The sequence below is a fragment of the Sphaerodactylus townsendi genome, linkage group LG11 (genome assembly GCF_021028975.2).
Source record: "Sphaerodactylus townsendi isolate TG3544 linkage group LG11, MPM_Stown_v2.3, whole genome shotgun sequence".
NCBI classification, from domain to species: domain Eukaryota; kingdom Metazoa; phylum Chordata; class Lepidosauria; order Squamata; family Sphaerodactylidae; genus Sphaerodactylus; species Sphaerodactylus townsendi.
The window spans coordinates 32,577,534-32,599,733 of record NC_059435.1 but is presented as its reverse complement, the minus strand read 5'-3'; the positions used below and the strand labels follow the sequence as shown (position 1 = coordinate 32,599,733).

The following is a 22,200-nucleotide window of genomic DNA, read 5'->3' as shown; positions in this document are numbered from 1 at the left end:
ACCAAAGGCTGAGTGGTAACCAGTGCAAAGGCTCCAAAAAAGATAGCTAACAACCAAAACTTCTGATTGGCTATCAGGAAAAAGTAATACCAAGTTCCTTGGTTGATTGGAAACTGTTAGGAAACTCCTGGGGATAGACGATCTGGAGGTGGCATAGACTTCAATTCTGCCTACCCATTAAACCAATCACAATGTCATTATGGCAGAAACTACATGGGTGTGACTGAAGGAGGTTGTTAAGCACAAACATCTTGCTTCCTGCACCACAAAGATACATTTCAAGCAGAAGCGACTGCAGAGTTTTCCTTCTGTTAATTGCCCGCATGGTATGTAGCTGCAAGGTGCATAGCATTTCGGTGGGATCAGATCTGAGGAGTGGAAAAGGTCATGTCTGGTTTTATATACTTGCTTAGCTCATCAGTGTGAGCTGCTTGTTGCTCAGTGCAGGTTGAGCGGTTACAGGTCACCCGGAAGCTCAGCTGAATTGCTATCCTGTTTCCTATTGTGCTATGCTGACAGTTTGCCCTTTGATCAGAACACTGATCTGAACCCACCCAATCTGAATCAAGGCTCTTACATACAGGAAACTTCCGTTGCACATATGATACATCTGTGTGCTCAATAAATCCTTTATTTGCTTCAGTAGAATGGTACAGTTCCGCACATTCATTCCTCTACATTTATCTTACTTCATTCATATACTGCCTTTCTCACCAATTGGGAACCAAACAGCTTAAATTCTCATTTCCTCTGATTTCCTCACAACAACCCTGGGAAGTAGGGTTAGGCTGAGAGCATGCGAGTGGTCCAAGGTCACCCGGCAAGCTTCCTTGGCAGAATGAGGATTCGAACCTCAGTCTCCCAGATCGTAGTCCCACACTTTAACCACTAGGACAGGCTTTCTTAACATCATTTGCCTTGAAGAGTAGAAGCCTATTAAGTTACTGAAATGAACACAGAGCTTTGAGCTGGAGCCAATATTCTGAATAATCTTGAAACCATTCATATTTTTTCTATGATGACTGTCAGAGTAGGAGTTAAAATAGAAAATTAATGAGCATGAAAACTTTGCAGCCAGACGCGGCATCAGCTTATGATAGTTCTGATTGAATTAGATCAATATTTTGTGCTCAGTAAAAAGAAATACCAAACACTAATCCAATATGATGATCTAAAAGCACAGCCCATGTCAGGATGCATTACAACTGAAAATGAGAGCATTATTGGCAGATAATATGTGTGATTGAATGTCCAACAACAATCATAGTAAATGGACCAATTAAAGCTCAATTTGGATAAATATCTACTTTTGGAATATAGAACAAGATTGATAAACAAATGTAACTAACAACAGTTTCCATTTGTACTTTTAAAAAAACAAAAATTGCCAGTATATGTAAGTTATGGAAACTAAATATTGGTGTTCATACAGTCTTCTTAAAATTATAGCATTGTAGATCCCTCCCTCCCTCCCTCCCCGCCCCTCTCTCTCTCACTAGTAGTTTGCTTCACTTGCCCTCCCTCTCGGCTTAAAGTTAATATCCTTGGGAATACTTTAAACAATTTTTTTAGCAAATGGAGAGTTCCTTTAAACTATCTGTTAGAGTAACTTAACTTCCATTACGTGATTAATGGTTTGTCAGTTAAGTTAAACAGTAATTTTTATGTTGATGATGGGAGGACTGCAGTAATTATTTTTCATCAAATAATTATGTTCCTATCAATATCTATTTGTTAATTCTTAATAGTTTGAAGGAAACACCCCTTGCCCTTGAAAAGCAGAAAGACTTCTGTCTGCTGGGTCGAGGGAACAGTAACCCAATTATAGTAAGCTATGCCTTGGTTCACAAGAGGAAGTCATAATGTGCTCTATACTTAAGCAACATCACACACACAGCCGGTTCTTCTGGCAGGAAATACCATTGCCAGCTCTTGAGATAAGCCATTTTGGCAGTCTGAGTGGGGTTTGTTGGGTCAGAAAGCAGAGCCAAAGAAAAAGCTTTGTTGAGCACAACTATTTTGTGAGTTGCCTGCTATCCTTTCCAAACGTAGCATCTGGTTCATGCACATTGCAACACGTGCTAAATTACAGTTCTGGTATAAACTCAAGGCCAGAAATAGTCTATGAGTGGTGCAGATAATTCTAGAAGGTAAACCAAGTTTCAGGCTCCACATAAAATCTTGCACCTGTGTTATATGTTCAAGGAACGAAACAGTCAGGTCACATTGCAGTTGGGAATGCTGAAGCTGAGTAGGTTTACTTAAGTGCACACAGAACAAATATTTCAGGGAACTAAACCAAGCCAGACTACAGATCCAATGAGTCCATTACGGACTACATAGAACATCTGCAGAAAAAAAGAGAACTCAGAAAAGTAGCTCAACCAACAGATGGCAGACTCTGGCCGATTATGCACAGCACAAATAAGATGTCCTAGGGATGTCTTAGAAAAGGTGCCTCCGAATTTTTAATTTGGGCAGCACAGACAAAAAAGGCATCAGAAGAGAAAGACCCCCACCCCCACCCCTGCTCGATCATTAAAGCTTCTGGTCAGTTTCATCTGCCTCTAGTGCCTGACATTTTGCTGCAAGGATTCTCAGTAATGCCTTCAGCTTTTTGCTTAAGGTTTTCCCGGAATGAGTGATCTGCAGGCTCTGATCCTGGGTGCCTTTTCAGCCCCCCCCCCCCAATATATGGCTGTATGCTGCTCATCCTGCCAATTCCGGCAATATATAATTTCCCCTTTAATTTTTTTCCCGATGAGCTGTCTTCAAAGACACGAACATACGCATGCAAGATCTCGTATGTATCAGCAGAATGGTGCAGTTCCATAGAATGGTACAGTAGAATGGTTCATGTCTTTGAAGGCAGCTCACTGAAAATTTTTAAAGGGGAAAGCTATATATTGCCTGAATCAGCAGAACAAGCAGAGTACAACCATGTACTTTTGGGGTTGGAAAGACACCCAAGGTTGGAGCCTGCAGAGCAAATGTCCTGGGAAAACCTTAAGCAAAAATCTGCAGGCAGGGAGAATCCCTGCAGCACCTCAAAATGCCAGGCAGTAGTCACAAATGAAACTGACAAGAGAACTTTAATTGCTGGGTGGGAAAAATAATATGTCTCCTGAGTTCCTGAGCGCTGCTTAGCAAGACGAGACAACTTGCAGGTGACTGGGGGGGGGGGGGTGGAGTAAGTAGTTCTGTCTCCTCAAAATAGGATGATGTGAGCCAAAATAATGTGTCTTTAGGACGTCTTGGGGAAAAAGCTGCGCAGAGTTCCTCTACAAGATGCCATTTTTTCTATCCACAGGATGTCTTATTTGTGCTGTGCAGAATTGGCCATTGTTTCACAAATTATATGATAAAGAAATTCAAGAACCAAATGTATTCCCTTTCCCAAAGAATTTGAATATGTAAGAGACATAGTCAAGAAACTAAACATGCACAGGATACTATCGCCTTCAGATCGTGACTGTCTGCATGGTTACAGGTGAGATCCAAACTTTCTCACATACAAGCAGGCAGAAAGGACTTAAAGTTAGGAATAAGAATTGGTGGCTGCTTCTCTGTTGCGGTCTGAGCAACACTCCAAAACTCTTCTGTACAATTTTCTGGTCTGGACAGGCTTGCAGACAGATAGACTGACAGCAGACTTGTCTCCTGTGGATCTTCTCAGGATAGAGGGGGTAGAGGAGGGACCAAGGTGGTTGAAACCATTGGGCTCTCCAATCTGCCAGCAAGAAAGGGCAGCATGACTGCTGCTTCACTCACTGGTTGATCTCTGCCTGTCTGGGCCTTCTTTGTCCTATCCTTCCTCATTTCAAAAACCAGCCAACCAGGTAGAACAGCACAGATCACTTCTGGTTGCAGCATCTACCCAGCTTCCCAACTTGCAGTTGCAGGCGTCACCAGCAAATGAGAAGTGTTATCTAGATACCAGGTTAATCACAAATACATGACTAGAAATAAGTTCTATTGCTCAGCTTTTCATTCGCCTCACTATGCATGCCCGACATTGTTTGTTTTGGTTTTGGGGGGAGGGGGTTGCCGTCAAGTCACATCTGATTTGGCGACTGTAGGGTTTTCAAGGTAAGATACATTTGGAGGTGATTAGCCATTGCCTGTCTACACGTTGGTCTCCCATCCAAATACTAGCCAGGGTCACAGCTAAAAATGTGTGATGGGCCCAAGGTCATCCAGCAAGCTTCCATGAAAGAGTGGTAATGTGAACGTAGGTTTCACAGGTCCTAGTCTGATACTTTAACCACTGCACCATGCTGTCTGTCATGCCCAAAACACACACAATGGCAAATGTATAAATTTATTTTGGAGAATCCATCTCCTGCTTTTTCCCTTTTTCATCTGGCACCAGTATCCAAAAAAGGAGGAGGAGGAGGAGTGACTGACTGGCCTGAGGTCCTCTCATCAGGTGCTTGGAAATCTGACAGGTTTAGTACATCTGTCCAGGTTTAAGCGGAGGGTCCTTTTGTGTGTAGAAGATCCCATGTTCAATCCCTGGCATCTCTGGACAAAACAAGAATCAAGTGGAGAGCTGCTTCATGTCAGATGAGACAATATTGTCCTTGATAACTATTTTAGTAGCGCTCTTCACATGTTGCAGTAAATGCATGTGAATTCTGTGTGCACCTTTGTAAGAAAGAACCAACACATGCCACTGAAACCAGGACTAGTACCTAGATAGATGTGGATTTTATATCATGTGTTCAGCTATACGTGCTTTGAACATAGCAGAATAATTACTCAACACAAGTATAAAGAAAAATCCAGTATACATTGTACACAGGTTGTGTGTGCATTCTCTGAATCGGGCTAGTATAAAGTAGCATCATGTATGTGCACTGAGGGGCTGGAAAAAACCTTTCTTGCCTGCTTACCAGATGTTGAACATAAAGCAGTCAGTCCAACATTCTATTGTATGCAGCTATATATCCTAAAACTGTGCTTGGGAAATCCTCCCTAGTTGGCTCCTGTGATGATCTTTTGTTAGCAGAAGCGCGTTTACAGAAATATGCTCAAGCTGCTGCCCTGTGCACGTCTGAGAGAAAAGCCTGCTGTCCATTTACTTGCAAGCAAAATATGCAGAGGACTGTGCCCAGAAGAGCAGTAGGGTCGATTCAAAGTGCATTTATGGGGTAACTGGTGATCTTGTTCTAGATACATTTGCACGTTGGAAATGAACACTTCCAAGAATGCTTTTAAATGGAGTGGATAAGTCTTCATTGAACAGCTGATCTTATGCTCCAACACACAACGCAGCAGCATTTTAGTCTCTTTTGGCTCTTCCTCGGTGTCTCTGAGTATCTTTGCATCAGCCATGTGGAGTGTTTCAGCCTGGATGGGTTCGACTGCCCCCAGAAGAGTTCCTTGACACAGCTCCGGAGGCTTGACTCAGATCTTCCTCTCTGGCAGCCATAACAAAATTTCTGGCTGCGTCCCCAACACAAATGTTCTTAACTGCTTCTCAAGCTCAGCTCTCATAGCAAGGTGCTGGATGCCAAGTGCTCCAAACGCTCTCATGCTGCAGTTAGTGTAAATATTGTCTTTAACATACCATTAATTTTCTGGACTGTATTTTCAGCCAGCCAGCCTTAATCTGGCATAGAATTTATGCATGCCTGTCTTCATGTACACACATTCTCATTCACACACACACCCCTTTCATTCACATATACAAATTCTCATTCACTTATGCCCCCTTCCCTGAGTGCAAGATCCATCCTCTAATTGATAAAGGTATATTTTGCAAGCCCTCACCTCCTGACCTGAATTTATGAAGTCTTACTTATGAGTAAATATGCACTAGATAGAATTAATTGAATCTGGAAGTTGTGGAATTAGAAGGTTCAAGAGAGAAATGTCAGTGGTACACTGAGAAATATGGATATTTGCTGTTGGTAAATGTAAACAACTGGTCCTCATAGGCAAAGTACATATTTAAGGTTGGTATGATTGAGACCCGTTCTGCATGGGTCAAAAAACAGCACCCTTGGAATGGTAGAAACACCATTCCTGGGTGCTGTTCACACAGCTGCCGCCTCTGCAACGAGGCAGCACCGCACTTTTTACCTGTAACCAGCGGGGAAACGCTGTTTGAATGAGTTTTTTTTAAAAAAAAAAAAAAAGCTTTGTGCAACTGGTGCCAAGTGAATGGCACTGGTTGAGGGCGGTACTTTTAGGCACACCCATTTTTTTCAACCTTTCCCTTCCCTGCGCAGCTCCATGGGGATAAGGGAACACGCCTCCTGGCCTTTGACCCCCGAGGTGTTGCCGTGGCCACGGGGGTGGGGGGGGTGTCTCCTTGTCCCTGAGGAGCTGCGCAGGGAAGGGATGGTAAGTTGAAAAACAAAACAGAGGCGCCTCCATGTGAAGTGTCATTTATACCAGTGTGCATTTATACCAGTGTGCAGCCGCTTCCCTGGCTCAAGCGGAACGGGCCTAAGAATCCCACTTCCTTGAAAGCAATCACAGAACACAAAACATAGATGAAGCTACCTTATGCTGAATCAGACTCCTCATCCATCAGGATTCATACTGTCTACTCAGATTGGCGGCACCTCTTCAGGGTCCTAGGCAGAGGTCTTCCACATGACCTGCAACCTGACTTTTTTCCCTAGAGATGCCAACTATTGAACATGGGACCTTCTGCATGCCAAGCAGAGACTCTTCCACTGAAAGCAGAGACTTTTTCCACCAAAAATCTGGCTGAAGCTTTTTTCAAAAGGGAATGAGCATTGAAAATGTTTCCTTTACCACCATCACTGTTATTTAGGCAAGTTGAGTGAAAGCGCTGGCTGATTCCGCATGGGCTAAAAACAGCGGTGTGAAAACAGTGTGAAAACAGTATAAACCCTTTTACACTGTTTTAAACCCTTTTACACCATTTTCACACCGGTTTCACACTGCTGTTTTTGGCCCATGCGGAATCAGCCGCTAAGACTGTGGTTGCTCTCGCATGTAATATAGTTTTCAGTGCACTTCAAGAATCATTTGCTGGTGGACTTCCGGTTGCGTTACTGCCCTCGAAGCAACTCGGAGCGCGAGCTCCGAGACCGACTCTGCCTAGAAGTTAAAATTTCCCTCCGTTTCGACCTCTGTTAGGTCGAGGGGGACAACTAACCTCTCCGGAGAAAGGAGAGAAGTCTGGGGGCGGAATTGGAGCCCCAAAACGCGCGCTGTTCGGAGGCGCTGGAGTCTTCAATGGCAGCCCGGCCAGAGGGGTAATCTGAGCCTCCAACTGTAAGGCGTTTCATGCCGAGGCGGAGATACGGAGGCGGGAGGCATCAGCGCAACGCTCTCAACAACATCAAAGAAGGCTAGTACTGGATTTATTTTTTGAAAGAACCACGATTCCAGTGTAATTAGTTTCTTGGCGGGCAGAAAAGAGAGAGGAAGAGAGGGAAGAGGAGAGGTTGGAATTCTTTTGATAACTTGCATCGGTCTGTATTCTAACTGAGACCGGTGAGCCGCATACAAAAGGGGAAAGGAGTAAGTTTTGCAATGCGAGCGCAGACCGGAAGGAAGCTGGGAAGCCGTTTGCGCACTATAAGAGAATTGTCTCAGCCAGAGCTCTCTCGTCCTGTTTTGGGATTTTTGGACTGTTAAAAACAATTCTTTGAGTGTGTGTGGTGAAATAAAGGGAAGCCGGAGGTGTGGGAGAACTGAAGTAAAAAGACTCTTTTTCTTGCTCCCTCCACCCAATACAATACAGAGCTGTAATCTCCAACCAAGACAATCCGATTTAAAGAGACAGTTCTTGCACCATGGCTGCCAGAGAAGCGTGGAAAAATAGCATTCCCTGGGAAACAGACACCAAATTAGGATCAAGTATGTGGAGATGATAACTATGATGCAGAAAAGATAATATGGAACACTTTTCAAAAAAAACTGGAGCAAGGCTTCGAAAGAAGCTTCCAAAAACTGGAAAGTGAAATCAGAGAGATCAAATCCAGACTTAACAAAGCTGAAAGTAAATCCGATGAGAGAAGTTCAGAAGCTAACTCCCTCGACAGTTAACCAACTCCAAAAGAGAAATCAAGAAGAGATGAATAGAGAAATCTAAAGGGACAGAAATAGAGATGGAAAAGATGAGAAACCAAATGGCCCTTCTTGAGCTTAGAAAACTCAAAGCAGATGTGTTAAAGATTCCAGAGGAGTGCCTGAAGAGAGGGAAGGAGAGAAGTAATATTACAAGAAGAAAATGACCCACTACCTCTCCAAAATATATAAATATGGAAGAAGATGGAATTGAGATCTGAAGATATAAGCAAAGTAGTCCGAGCTAACTACAGAAAGAGAGACGTCTTTGAAAAAGAAAGGAAAGGGAGATAAGTTTTGATTTTTCTTTTCCAGAAAGAAGTTGAACAAGGGAGGATATACTGGCCCAAAGTATAAAAACCAGTCTTCAAATACAAGACAAGAAAATATTGATATTGAAAGACATTCCCAACCGGATTTTACAGAAAAGGAAAAGAATATTATTTTTTGAGAGACTTCCCTTAGAGAAAATAATATCAAAAGGTATAGGAATGGGAGAGAATCTAGAAGGGACTTAGAGGCAACATACAATTTTGAAATCTTATAGATTGACCACAGTACACCACAAACTAAGACTTCCTTTAGAAAAACTCCAAAAGAACTTAAAAAAGAAATCCCAGCCGTACAAGGTTAGTAGCGAAAGAAAAGTCACAAGAATATGAAAATATTGTCGTGGAACATTAACGGTTTGAATTCTCCACAGAGAAGGAGAAAAACTTTCCATTATTTGCAAAAATATAATTTTGATTTATCGTGTCTTCAAGAAACCCATGTATGCCAGAAAGATAAAGATCTACTTAACAATGGAAAGTTGGGATTATGTTTTAGTTCATGCAATAACAAAAAAAAGAAAGGTGTAACAATATATGCTAATGAAAAGTATGATCCTAAGTTAATAATTAATGACTCCAAAGGAAGATTTGTTGGAGTAGAAATAAATTATTTTGGTTCTAAGACATTAATGGTGGGAATTTATGCCCCAAATACACGGAAAAGTGATTTCTTTATAGAACTTTTGCATAAGATGCATGCCTTGAGCTATAAAAGTGTTTGCTTTCTAGGGGACTGGAATGGGGTTATACAGCCTTTTTTAGATAAAGCTAATGAAAAGAAAGAAAAAAGTTACAAGGGAAACTTCCCAAATCATTTTTTGATTTCTGTGATTATTTTTTGTTAGAGGATGTTTGGAGAATGAAATATGGCAATGCGCGTGAATATACGTATTATTCCAAGTATTTTTCTTCACATTCTAGAATTGATATGTGTTTGTGTACCAAAGACTTAACATTAAAAACAAAAAATATTTCTATAGAACCTAGGTCTTTTTCAGACCATAATCCTATAATATGGGAACTCCAAAGAACTGACGGTCCAAGGATTTGGAAGTTGAATGATTATTTGTTAAAAAAGAATGATATTATTCTAAAAGGGAAAAAAGAACTTAAAAATTTCATTCAAATTAATAACACCGGGGAAGTCAAGGAAAGTACCGTATGGGAAACTTTAAAAGCTTATATGTGTGGCTTTTTCATCAAGGAAAATAGCATTTTAAGGAGGGAGAGAATGAAACATGAATTAAACCTTAAGAAAATTATGAAAACTAAAGAAGCTCAACTGGAAAATGATCCTAAAAACAAAACTCTTGTAAGAGAACTAGATGATTTACATAATCAACTTGCTACAATTTACACAAATGAAATGGAAAAAAAATTGATGTATGCCAAAGTTAATTATTTTGAACAGGCTAATAAGTCAGGAAAATGGCTGGCTTACAAATTAAGGAAACAAAATAAAAAGAGATTGGTTACAACTGTAATAGATAAGGGAAGGACTATCACAAACCAAGAAGAGATTATTGAAAAATTTCTTGATTTCTATTCTACTCTGTACAAATCTAAAAGATTGGATATTGCAAAGCAAAAAGAGTATATAGAGAAAAATTGTAAACTAAAATTTTCAGAGGAGAATTTAGCCTCATTAAACAGAGGAATAACAACTGATGAAATTAAGACACAAATACAAAAATTAAAGCCTGGTAAAACACCTGGACCTGATGGCTTCACAGGATTATTTTACAAAATATTCCAAGAAGAAATGGTACCCCTTCTAGCAGATACTATAAACAGTATTAGAAATACAAGAGAAATGCCACCAACATGGAATGAAGCTATTATTTCCCTTATCCCTAAAGAAGGTCTAGAAACTACAGATGTTAAAAACTTCCGGCCCATCCTCAAGGTTAACTGAATAACTTGATTATAAAATTTATGCAGGAGTTCTTTGCAGGAAAAAGAATTATTAGAGAAATAATGAAAGAAAAATATAGGAAAAGGACCAAAGCGGCTTCCTTCCCAATAGGTTTATTAAAAACTAATATTAGAATTGTAACTAATATGATTGAGTATTTACATAAAACAAAATTAGCAAAGAAAGCAACAATGCTATTCTATGACCTAGAAAAGGCGTTTGATAATTTGGATTGGAATTACTTACAATTATTATTATGGAGTACATAATAGGTCCAGGTAATTTCTTAGATTGGACCACAGCTATTCCTACAAATAAACAAATTAGCAAAAAATTAAAAATTAATAATACTTTAACACACCCCAATTCCAGATAAATCAGGGCACTAGGCAAGGGTTGTCCCGTTGTCCCCCCTTCTTTTATTTTGGCTATAGAGCTTATTATTACAAAAAATATTAAATGTAACGAAAAAAATTGAGGGGATAAGAATAAATGGAATGGAATATAAAATCAAAGCCTTCTTTGGCTTCGGCTTGATATTGTGGTAATGATAGAAAGATCCGTTGAAAAAAAAATTGGACTCTACTGTTGAACTGTGTAACTTGAGTGAATTCAGTACCATCTCTGGTTTGATAGGTAAAACAAGTTAGAAAACCAAAATGATGATCTTCAATATATATCCAATGTAGATCAGCTTAGAAACTACATGAAATGACCCAACTAGAAATAACAAAAAAAATAAAATACCTAGGAATTGTCTTAACGAATCAAAATATCTTATTATTTTTTCAAACAACCCCTATTTTACCACTTTGGAAAAAGGTGAAAGAAAGTTTATTAAAAAAAATGGGAAAGTTTAAAAATTATGTCGTTGTTGGGGAAGAGATCGCAGCGGTAGAAATGAGTATTTTTGCCCAAGATACTCTATTTATTTCCCTGTGACTATCCCTGTAATTATAACAAAATAAATACTTCAAAGAGTGGAAAAAAGATATTTTACATTTTTATATGGGCAGGGAAAAAAAGCGAGAATTCAATACAAACATCTAATTGATAATGTGGCAAAGAGAGGAATTGGATTTGGTTTACCAAACCTGAAATTATATTACCAGGCAGCAGGTTTACGCCTGGTTTAGAGAATGGATGCTGCTGCAGAGACAGAGGAAATATTATTAATATAGAAGGATATGAGGCTTACACTTTGGGTGGCACTTTTTATATATGGTATGCCAAAGGTAAACCATTTAAACAATTCTGACCAACCATTATTATATTAGGAGAGCCTATAATAAAAATCTGGTTTGGACTACAAGAAGAAAAAAACATTATAAAAGTGCCCAACTGGATCTCTCCGCCAGGGGCGTTATTAATGAAAAAAAACAAATGAGGATGAAGATAAAATGTATAAGATGTCGTGACGCATTTTGCAGGTGGGACAATGACACATGTAGACTTAAAGAAAGGGCACATGCCATTGTAATAATACAGGGAAAGCAATGCCATTTGGTATTTATACTACCAACTGAAAGAAAAAATTTCTTTTGGACATGAAAAAAAGGCTATTGAAAAGAAAGATTCAGACTTTATGGTTAAACCTTATGTGGGTAGTGAAAATGCGTTTCTTGATTAAGAAAATGTATACAACTCTTCTGGACAGAGAGACAGAAGATAGAAATGCATTAAAGAGACCATGATTAAATGGTCCCAAGATTTTAAAGAGAAGCGATAAATTTTAGGATACATGGACTAATACATGGGAAAAAAAAAAATAGAAAGTTCACCTTATGCTAGGATTTGAAAGAAAATTGGCAAACTTAAAAGATGTTATGTACCGGGCTGAGTGCATTTATATCCCTAGTAAATTAGCAAAAATATATAAAAGGGTACATCGGAGACTATGTTGGAAGTGTAAAAAAATGGAAGCTGGCACTTCCTTTTTACACTTATGGTGGGATACTTGAGGAAGGAAGCAACAGGAATATTAGTCAGAAGATATCTGGTATAATTAATATTATTTTGCAGGATACAAAAGTGGGTTTTACCCATAATGTTTTCTATTAAATAATTTTAACCAAAAAATGTGTGCAAAAGAACATTGAAAGAATCTTGCTATACATGATAACTCGCGGCCAGAATGGTATATGCTAAAAAGTATGGGAAAGCACCAGTTATGTACCAAGTGGGAAGGACTGGCTTTCCAAAATGTTAAAATTTTCTAGAGATATCGATAAGCAACTATCGAGCAAATCATGAAAACACAAAAAAATCTAGAGATATTTGAAAAAAGTTGGAAACCTTTAATCAATTACCTACAATCAGAATACAAATATATGAAATATGATTTTGCTGATTTTTTGATAAGTAGATAACTAAAAAATTTAATTGTATAAAATCACGGATTTTGATTATATATACAGATTTCTTATTACATATTTTTTTTCCCCCTTTGTTTTTTTTCTAGCTAAGATCAAGAAATTTGGTATTAATTTATAATTAGATATCAAAGAAGATAATTTTCTTGATGCAACACTGGATTAAGTATTGAACATATATGTTTAATTAATTTCTGATGTAATTAATATGGAAGTAATGAAATCATGGTTTAAAACGATTTATAAACAGAAAGTAAAGTTGTACAAATATATTCTCGACGTTAGATTGTGTATCGTATGTTATACTAGCTGAAAGTCCACTCTTTTTTTTTATTTGTTTGTTTTTGTTGTTCTTTTGTTACTATTTTTTGTAAGGGGTTGTTGTTGTTGTTGTTTTGTTAGTTTTAGTGTGTATTGTATATACTTCTTGAACTGACTCTTAATATGTGAACTTAATATGAAAGTGTATCTTTTTTGTATATTCTGTTTATTTTTGTTGTATTTTGTGAATAAACTTAATAAAAGCAAAAAAAAAAAAGAATCATTTGCTGGTGACAAACAATTGCTAAGGTGCATTGAAAGTGTATCATCCAGCATGTGTGAAAACAGTCTGTGTGTGAGAGTGCGAGTTGCTTTGCTTGTCCTCTCCCCTTGCTGTATTTCCACTGTGTAAGATACTTCCCTCTGTGATACACCTCTGAAGATGCCAGCCACAGATGCAGGCAAAACATTAGTAACAAGATCCACCAGACCACGGCCACACAGCCCAGAAAACCCACCAGAACCATTTGTTTTCAATGTCAAATCTCAGCTCTATAAAGTGATAAAAAGACTTCCTGAACACATGTAGCACCAGTGTCACTTGTCCTATTGCCAGAAGTACATTCCTTTATTTATTTATTCGTTTATTTATCTGTACACTTTTTCCCCTCCCCATCACCGAAGTCTGTGGGTGGGAACTTCATGGCTTGGATCCTAAACCTTGTTTCTGGACCATAGTAGCCGTGATCACAATGGTTGCTTGAAGAAGGAGAAGAAAGGAAAAGGAGATTCAGTCAGATTGAGCCCACTTTTCTCAACTGGAAGGAGTCTGAAAGTGGCTTATTATCTCCTTCCCTTCTTCTCCCCACAACAGATGCCTTGTGAGGTGAGGGGGCTGAGGGAGTTTTGTGAGAACTGTAACTAACCCTACATCACCCAGCAGATTTCATATGTAAGAACAGGAAAACAAATCCAATTCACCACTCATGTGGAGGAGTGGGGAATCAAACATGGTTCTCCAGATTAAAGTCCACCACTCTTAACTAGTACACAACACCATGCCTCTCTCCAAGTGAAAGTTCTATTACCTTCCCTGCCTGCTCATCTTTGAAACAGAGCCTTCTGCTGTCAGCACAGACAATAGAAGGGAAGTGGAAAAAGTAATGGCGGTATGAAATATTTTTGTTGATGGTCAATGTCAAGACTGTGACGGTTGAGGTTACTTTTGAATCCCATCCACTTATGCCCATGTTCTAGCTGTTGTTGGGATTTTTCTTTTGTTCTGGCAGTTTGTATGGTTAGCAAAAAGGAAGAGAATCCAGGTGGACAAAATTCCATGATCGTTGGTCACCGTGGAAGCCTATAGACCCAAAGAAGCAATATGACTAGTTTTCATAAGATGTTATGGTATTATGTGGTCAGGGGACCTGAAAGAATCCTTGCTTGGACCCTGTTGTGGCACTTGGCACCCATATAGATTAGTCAATACAAGGTGTCAGTTTACTTCAAGGGCGGGCTATTTTGTGTTTGCAGTCTGTGTGCTTGCAGCCAGTGATCCTCTTGGACAGCATGCAATGCTCTTGACTGTGCCACCAAGGGTCAACAATTATCTGTAAAAACTCATACGGGAACCAGGCTAAGTCTTCATATCTTCACTACTTCAGAGCTAGTCACAAAATAAATGTACTATGAGTATTCTGCTTGAAACAGCCAAAAACACACAAAATTACATGTAACTGCAATTGGCTTTTGCCTGCCATAATAACTATTTTTGGATTATTTTACTACTGAGAACTGACTTTAGTGGAAATGTTTGCACATGCCCGTGATGAAGCTGAATGTTCTTGAATAAATTTTTGTGTGGACTATAATACCATGACTTGGAGGGATATATCCATGTGTCACTCTTTATGGTGTATAATGCCAGCAGGTCCACCTTCCAAAGTGACCATTTTCTCAAGGAAAACTGATCTCTATTGCCTGGAGATCAGTTTAATTTCAGGAGATCTTCAGCCACCCACTGGAGGTTGGCAACCCTAGATGGAAATATAATGCATGCACCCAGTGTCCTCCTCTAGGAATCCTTTCCTCAGAAGCTTTTTTACTACCACTATGGTGTCATTTGTGAAAGGAAAGAACAAGATGCTGAAAACCAAACTCACCAAATATCTCCAGATCTGTAGACCACAGAAAGTTAACCATGTTTTTGTTGAGATTAAGTGTTTAACTCAGTGAGAGGCCATGGCCTTTATTCTTAAGACTGTTGTCATCAATCTGTTGAGCACATAAACATGTATAATGTCGATGGACCCTGATCCCTCTCCCAAAATCCCAAGAGTTATGCTTACTTTATATTTTGTTTACTGTGCTGTAATTGGAGCCAAAGGTTGGTAGCATTGCTCTGTTAGAGTTGACTCTAATGAGACTGTTTCTTTTATTTTAGCAACAAGAGCAAGACCCCACAAATCTTTACATCTCAAATTTACCCATTTCCATGGATGAGCAGGAACTGGAGAATATGCTGAAACCCTTTGGACATGTCATTTCCACCAGGATATTGAGAGATGCAAATGGCGTCAGTAGAGGAGTCGGCTTTGCCAGGTGAACAACCGAGCCTTCTGACTTGCGTAGTGGTTTCCTCTCTTTGTTACGATTGCTGGGCCTTTTTCCTCCACAAAAACTGTCATTTTTATCGCCTGAAGCCTTGTAGTTGTGGGATATGTAGCTTGTTCACGGAGGAGGCAGCTTTATCCAATTGCGTGGGTGTATGTTTTACAGTATGATGAAGAAGCTCTGGTTGAAAGCATAATTCATTTTATTTAGGAAGATGACAGCAATATAATCAGAGATAATGAGGTAGCACTTCAGTTTCAAATTTAATACCATTGAACATCCTTCTATTCAAAAACATATATATGGTTATGCTCTTTATTTCTTAATTTGCCTTTGGGAATAACTGAAAAGAAGAGTGGATTTTGAGTAATTCTGAAACATGAGATTTTTGTAATGCATTCAGTGCCGGTACTGAGAACAAGAACCAGAGAAATGAAGCATCAGTGCTGCTGGTAGAATATCGGTTGCCGAAGAAGGAGAATTATCCAGTCCTCACTAATACCTTTCTCAGAAAAAAAAAATGCTTATGTTCTGCAGGAATACACTATAAATCCACATTATTTGCCAGATGTTCTAATGTTAGAAGTGCCGGGAAAAAAAATCTTCTTTAAGTAGCTTAGGTTTAGTACACAAATAAGTTTGACTGGTTTACCCATGATAATATGTGTTGCAGGGTTCTGTTTCCTCAGGGAGTACTACATATTCTACACTTTGGTTTATGTAGCCAAATAGTTTGACAACTGGATATACAGAAGCCTCCCCTCCAGGTTTAAGATAAGTTGCTGATGTCAACGCTCATGTTCTAGTTCAGAATCTGAGTTATAGTTACATGAAAAATATCCCCCCCCCCTTTTTTTGCATTTCCTGTACTTGGTATTTACTGTCATTATTGTTAGTGAAGTATATGCAAGGACCAGACCTGGAAGCATTCCTGGTGGGCTTCTGTTTGATAGCTACTGGCAGCCAGGTGCTCCAGCCACTGTGGTACTGGCAACGGGTGCTCCAGGGTCTGCTTGGCTTGAATCCAGGCTACACTGTTGATGACTACAGTTGCAGTCTCTCACTTACTGCTATTTTTGCCACTTGGCTCAGCTTTCTCCAGGACAGTACATTCCTTATGAAATACTGTGAAATACAGTGCTATTGAAGTGCTGACTAGTTGTAGTCAGTTTATGATGAGCCTTCATGAGGTTTTCAAGGCAACAGATGAGTGGAGGTGGTTTGCCATTACTTTCCTTTTCGTAGCAACTCCCAGACTCCCATCCAAATACTACCCATGGTTGACCATATTAAGCTTCTGAGCTCTGAGGAGCACAGGCTAGTTAGGGCTATTTAGGCTACTGAGGTGCTGTACAAGTCTACAGTTTGAGTGTAAAACATTAGCTGGGCTAGAATGACTGGTGTGAAAATGTTTTTCTCCTCTTTTCTGTCCTGCTTTACATGCATGCAAGACATATTCAAATATCTGTGTGTGAAAAAAAAACATTTACAGGGTCCAACAAAGAGATTGATTCTGTTCTTCTTTGGATCACTTCTTCGGGGAATTTGGAAAAAGAATGATTGCAGGTTTGTCCAGAGTACAAAAAAAAAATAAAAAAATAAAAGAAAGGAACCTGACCTCTTGAATCAAACCAGAGTCTTCTTGAAATTCAGAAGCATCCATCCATACAGAAGCATCTGTCCATACATCCACTTGACATAAGTGCTGTCAAGTTGCCACTGACTTATGGCAGTCACAACAAGGAGCTTTCACGGCAAGCGATAGGTAGAGGTGGTTTGCCCCAGTCTTCTGCTACATTCTTCCTTGGTGGTCTCCCATTCAAGTACAGATTTTGCTTAGCTTCTGAGATCTGATAAGATGGGGCCATTCCATGCCTTCTACCTTCCTGAAGCAATTATAGAGTACCTTTAAACCCTAAAAGAGATCCCAAATATAGGATCTTTTCTATGGCATACATAAGTGATGGCTATATATTGCACATAAGGAGGAGGAGGAGGAGGAGGAGGAGCATCAGCAGCAGCAGTGTTGGATTTATACCCTTTCTCTCCTGTAAGAAGACTGTAATTTCTTTTCACCATGCAAGTTCCAGGGAGGTAAGAAGGGAACATTTGTATTCAAAATTTTGGCACTTTATCTTTTTAGAAATGGAAATACATTTTTGATTCCACATCATAGCCCCCACCCCCCATGTTATCTTAAGAGACAGGAAGAACTTCTAATGCAGCAAGCAGAGTGGATTGAAAATGAAAACAGGAGAATTGTCAATCTTTATTGAAACTATGGTTTCATCGTCAGGAAAGCGAATATCACCTGGCATTAAAGAGCCCTACATAGCAGTGAACATCTGATGAACAAGTAAAATGATGACAGCTATGTCATATAATTTTTTTTTTAGTGGTACAGCATATTTCAGTTGATTATGAGTAATATGGGTTCTCCCACTGCTAATAAGGTGACATAAGTTAATAGGCATTGCAATTTCACCTTTTGTCCTTGATACAAAAGAACACTGCTCTCAAGCAAATGTTAAAATAACACTGTCTGCATTCAAATGGCAAAAAACAGAATGAAGGATGAGGCACTATTCCTATTGCCTCCTTTTAGTGAACTCATTAAATTGCCTTATTATAAATTTGCTAAAGGGAGATACAGATCTCCAGAACATTAACTTGCATTTGCAAGCTTGGTATTTCCACAGCAATGTGTTTAACCAAAATGGGAGGAGTGAGGAGAAGTGATAAGGTGTAGACTTTCAAAGATAGCAGTAATATAAACTGTATTCTCGAAGAGTATAAAGATGAGAAATGCTGGGGGTTATCCAGGAATAAGTGACTTCCTTCTACATGCTTCCACACAGGCTTTGCATATACAGAAATGTTAGGCAGCTAGCTATGAGAAGGATCAGGTTCTTTACATGAGGATATCCGTCAATTCTCTTTCCAAGCAAGAGGCAACCTCAGAAGAGGAAAAGCAGGCCCAACTTTTGCAAGATCCACATGGACAAAGAGTGTAGAGACAAAACACGTTGAAAACAACAGCCCATGTAATCTTCTTCCTCTTTAATTAGCTCCCTTTCAGGTTGAGGTTGTACATTATGCAATGATCATTTACACATATGATTTTTTTGGGGAAAAAAGAATGCTTGTCGCATGAATGTACTCTTCTTACAGTTGTCTATAGTAAAGTAGACTGTGTCTTTTGCTTTTTTCCCTTGTGGTTGTTGGACATATTTGTTTTCTTATCTTTGTTTTTTTCCCCATTGGCTTTCACTTCTGAAATGATTAAAACTGAATTGGTCTGAAATATTCAAGGGTTATATTCATTACCCAAGACAAGGAAAAAGGGTCTTCATTTTATTGGGATTTGAATTTCTTAGGAGCAGAACAAGCACGTGGAAGTATTTTGCCACCACAAAGATCAGACAGTAGGCACACACAGTCCTGCTTTGCCAATTTTTATGTCTAATAGAGAGTGGGCAAAAGCTCTGTTTAAAAAAACCTCAGAGTGCATGAGCATGAGCTAAACCTTGCTTCCTCCAGTGTCTTATTATGTTACTGTACTATAGTTTTTTGAAGCATTTGTCTACCAACAAGGCTCTGATACTGGATGCCAAGTTGCCTGGGTGGGAAAATGCTGAAAAAAACAGACTAGCATAACGAGGGGCTGAAAAGGCAGGGTTAGACTCCCGTCATCTCTTTGAGGGCGGGGCTCAGTTCTAAGCTCCAACCCCTGCACATTCTTTACATAGAAATAGTTGTCCATCTTTTTTTCCTGCCACCGCTAATATCATATGAGCCACATTGCTGCTTTTAAGAAACATTAAAATGTGCAAGAAATGTCAGATCATATCCATCACTGATCTCTGACATAATCTCTTACTCTGCTTTATTTAGCCTTTGTCTCTCTTATACTGATTATAATGAAATTACATTAAACTGGACCAGCAGAAACTGCCTTGTATCGGAGGTGTTTTGTGGGAGTGTGTGTGTGTCATATCCTTCGTTGTTGAGGTCTGATGAGTATATTTTGTTTATTTTTTTTGAACAACCACAGATCTCTATCAGCTACATGTTTCTAGCATAAAATGTTTTGAGGTACACTTACGAATAAGCACAATTTATTTCTTTAATTTACTGGACACTTCTTTATTCCAGCCCACTGGCCTCATATATCTATGAATATTTATGCAATGGTTTGTGACTCTATACAAATTGGATATTGAACAGGTTGTTTTTTTTAAATTAAGATACTGAATTGGTGCACAGACACTTGCACACTTGTAAACACTGTCTTCCTTGTTTAAACTGGGGAAAACATTTGTTGGGCTATCTGTTTGGGGAAATACCTACATCTGGGCAATTGTGCTTGTTCTCCAAGTAGCATTTCACAGACTGCGTAAGTAATCATTTAGGGCTTCTAACCCATCCAGTTACTCTTAAGTTTATGCAGAATTGTGTAGAAATGGCATTGCTCCTGGCTTTCAGTTGAAAATATATTATTAGCTTTTATTTATTCATTTAAAATATTTATAGACCTGCTTTTCCCCAGATAACTGGGACCTGAGGCAGGTAACAAACTAAAACTAATTAGATCATCCATGGATATAACAATAAAAAGAGAAGCTATCCACAAAGCTGGTACAACATTTTAAACCACAGCATCCTTGTACCTAAAAAAAACCCCCACAGTTAATGACTCCCACAGTGTCTATAGTATTGGGACTCAGAATTCTGACTTAAACAGTTTGGTTTTACTGTCCTCCTGGACTTGTACCAGAATTCATAAGCTTTCTCTGGCAAACTATTGTGTAGGACCAAGATAACCACAGAGGAATCCTCTGAACAATCAGCAGCCAATCAAACCCTTGACTGGGGTGGGGCTGTTGGAAGATTCTCCTGAGCAAAGATGTTACATGGGCTCATAACAGGAGCGGCAGTCTTTAAAAAAAAATGGGTGTTCCAGATCATGAAGAACTTTAAAGGTAAATTCCTGCACCTTGAATTGGACCTGGAAAAATTAGCACTCAATGTAAAATGAGAGTGTTATGCCCCTACCAACCTTTAATCACAATCAAGCTGATGCACTGACACCTCAGTAGTCTGTCTTCAAGGTTACTGTAGCATGGATCACCATGGTCAGAGCAGCAGACTGTAAACAAGAAGTACACCTTAGGGCAGTGGTGGCGAACCTATGGCACGAGTGCCAGAGGTGGCAGAGCCCTCTTTGTGTGCACTCGTGCCATCACTCCAGTTTGGGCACTTGGCAGTGGCATAGCACCAAGGGGGCGAGGGGTGAACGATCCACTGGGCGCGCACCCCTGCGGGGGCATGGTAAGGGCATTCCAGGGGCATGGTGACGGTGTTTCAGGACGTTTTGGGGGCATTCTAGGGCGGGCATGGCAGGGCGCACGCATGCCCCAGGTGCAGTTTCCCCTTGCTCCGCCCCTGGCACTCGGTGTCTAAAAGGTGCGCCATCACTGCCTTAGGGTTCAGTGCCATTGTAGCGGAATGGGTCTGATCTGACCTGCAGTCCTATTCCACCCTACCCTGTCCCAGGGGTACCTATCTCCTCCTAGAGGGGCTTGTCTCTTTCTCTTGAGTAACTGCTGCCACCACCTGACAATTATTGGAATTGCCCACAGGGAAGACCAGGACCCCCTAACTTCCATTTCCAAACTCTGAGACCTTGCCTCAGTGTCTCATGCTTCCCCACTCCTGGGCACATCGGGGATGATTTACTACCTGATGCACCCCTGAAGGAATAGCCCATTTGCCAACTGCCAGACTTCCCCCTCCTGGTGCCCCCTTTTAAAATAGTGTGTCTAAAATAGGGGAAGTCTATGTGGTACAAAGAACTGCTACCAGTAGCCAGAATTTTAAAAGTCGTCTTCTTCTTCTTGGGCTGTATTCCCCTTGATGCAGAATTTAAAAAGTATTTATTAAAAAGAAAATGACAAGTATAATTTTAGCAGAGCACCAGATTGAAAAAGGGATCCAAATTAAATGAGAGAAAAACAATGCTTCTGTCCCTCTTTCTATACATTCCCTACAAGATGTTAAAATACAGGAAAGGCTTTTGAACTTCGGATGTATCAATTAGCTGGAAGGTTTCCTCAGTTCCCTGGTACAGCACATGATAAAAATGTCTGCCTCCTCCAGACCTCAGATGAGAGATCTGTCTCCTCTGAGAGACTCAGCTGAAAGAGACACCTTCCTCCTTGCTCCCAGGAGTTTTATTCCTCTTTTTCCCCCCACTGACCAAGTCAGTCGGAACAAAGATCCTTTTTCTAGAGTCTCCACAATTTGTCGGTTTTTCCCCTGAAGCCCTTTCTAGCATTTTAGAACCTCCAAATCTCTGATCTCTGCATGTAAAAAAAAGGGGGGGGGGACTTGACCAGTGGTGGGATCCAAAATTTTTAATAACAGCTTCCGATGGTGGTGGGATTCAAACAGTGGCACTGCCGCACACACGCACCTCCAGTCCCTATTGGGCAGGGAGGTTGCTTTAGTAACCCCTTCTCGGCACTCAGAAAAAATTAGTAACCACTTCTAGAGAAGTGGTGAGAACTGGTTGGATCCCACCTCTGGACTTTACGCATCCCACTGTCTCTTTCTTACCTCTGTTAGCATTTCTAAAAAGGTGGCTGAGGTG

At 39.8% G+C, this 22,200-nt stretch overlaps 1 protein-coding gene across 5 annotated transcripts in view; it reads left to right on the top strand.

The window, feature by feature from the left end:
- RBMS3 (RNA binding motif single stranded interacting protein 3) overlaps nt 1-22,200 on the top strand; it is an 882,486-nt gene that overhangs the window by 693,012 nt on the left and 167,274 nt on the right. For all 5 annotated transcript variants that reach the window (XM_048510687.1, XM_048510685.1, XM_048510686.1 and 2 more), the window contains one exon: nt 15,379-15,536. In XM_048510687.1, the coding sequence (XP_048366644.1) occupies nt 15,379-15,536 (158 nt within the window). The remainder of the gene's footprint in view (nt 1-15,378; nt 15,537-22,200) is intronic.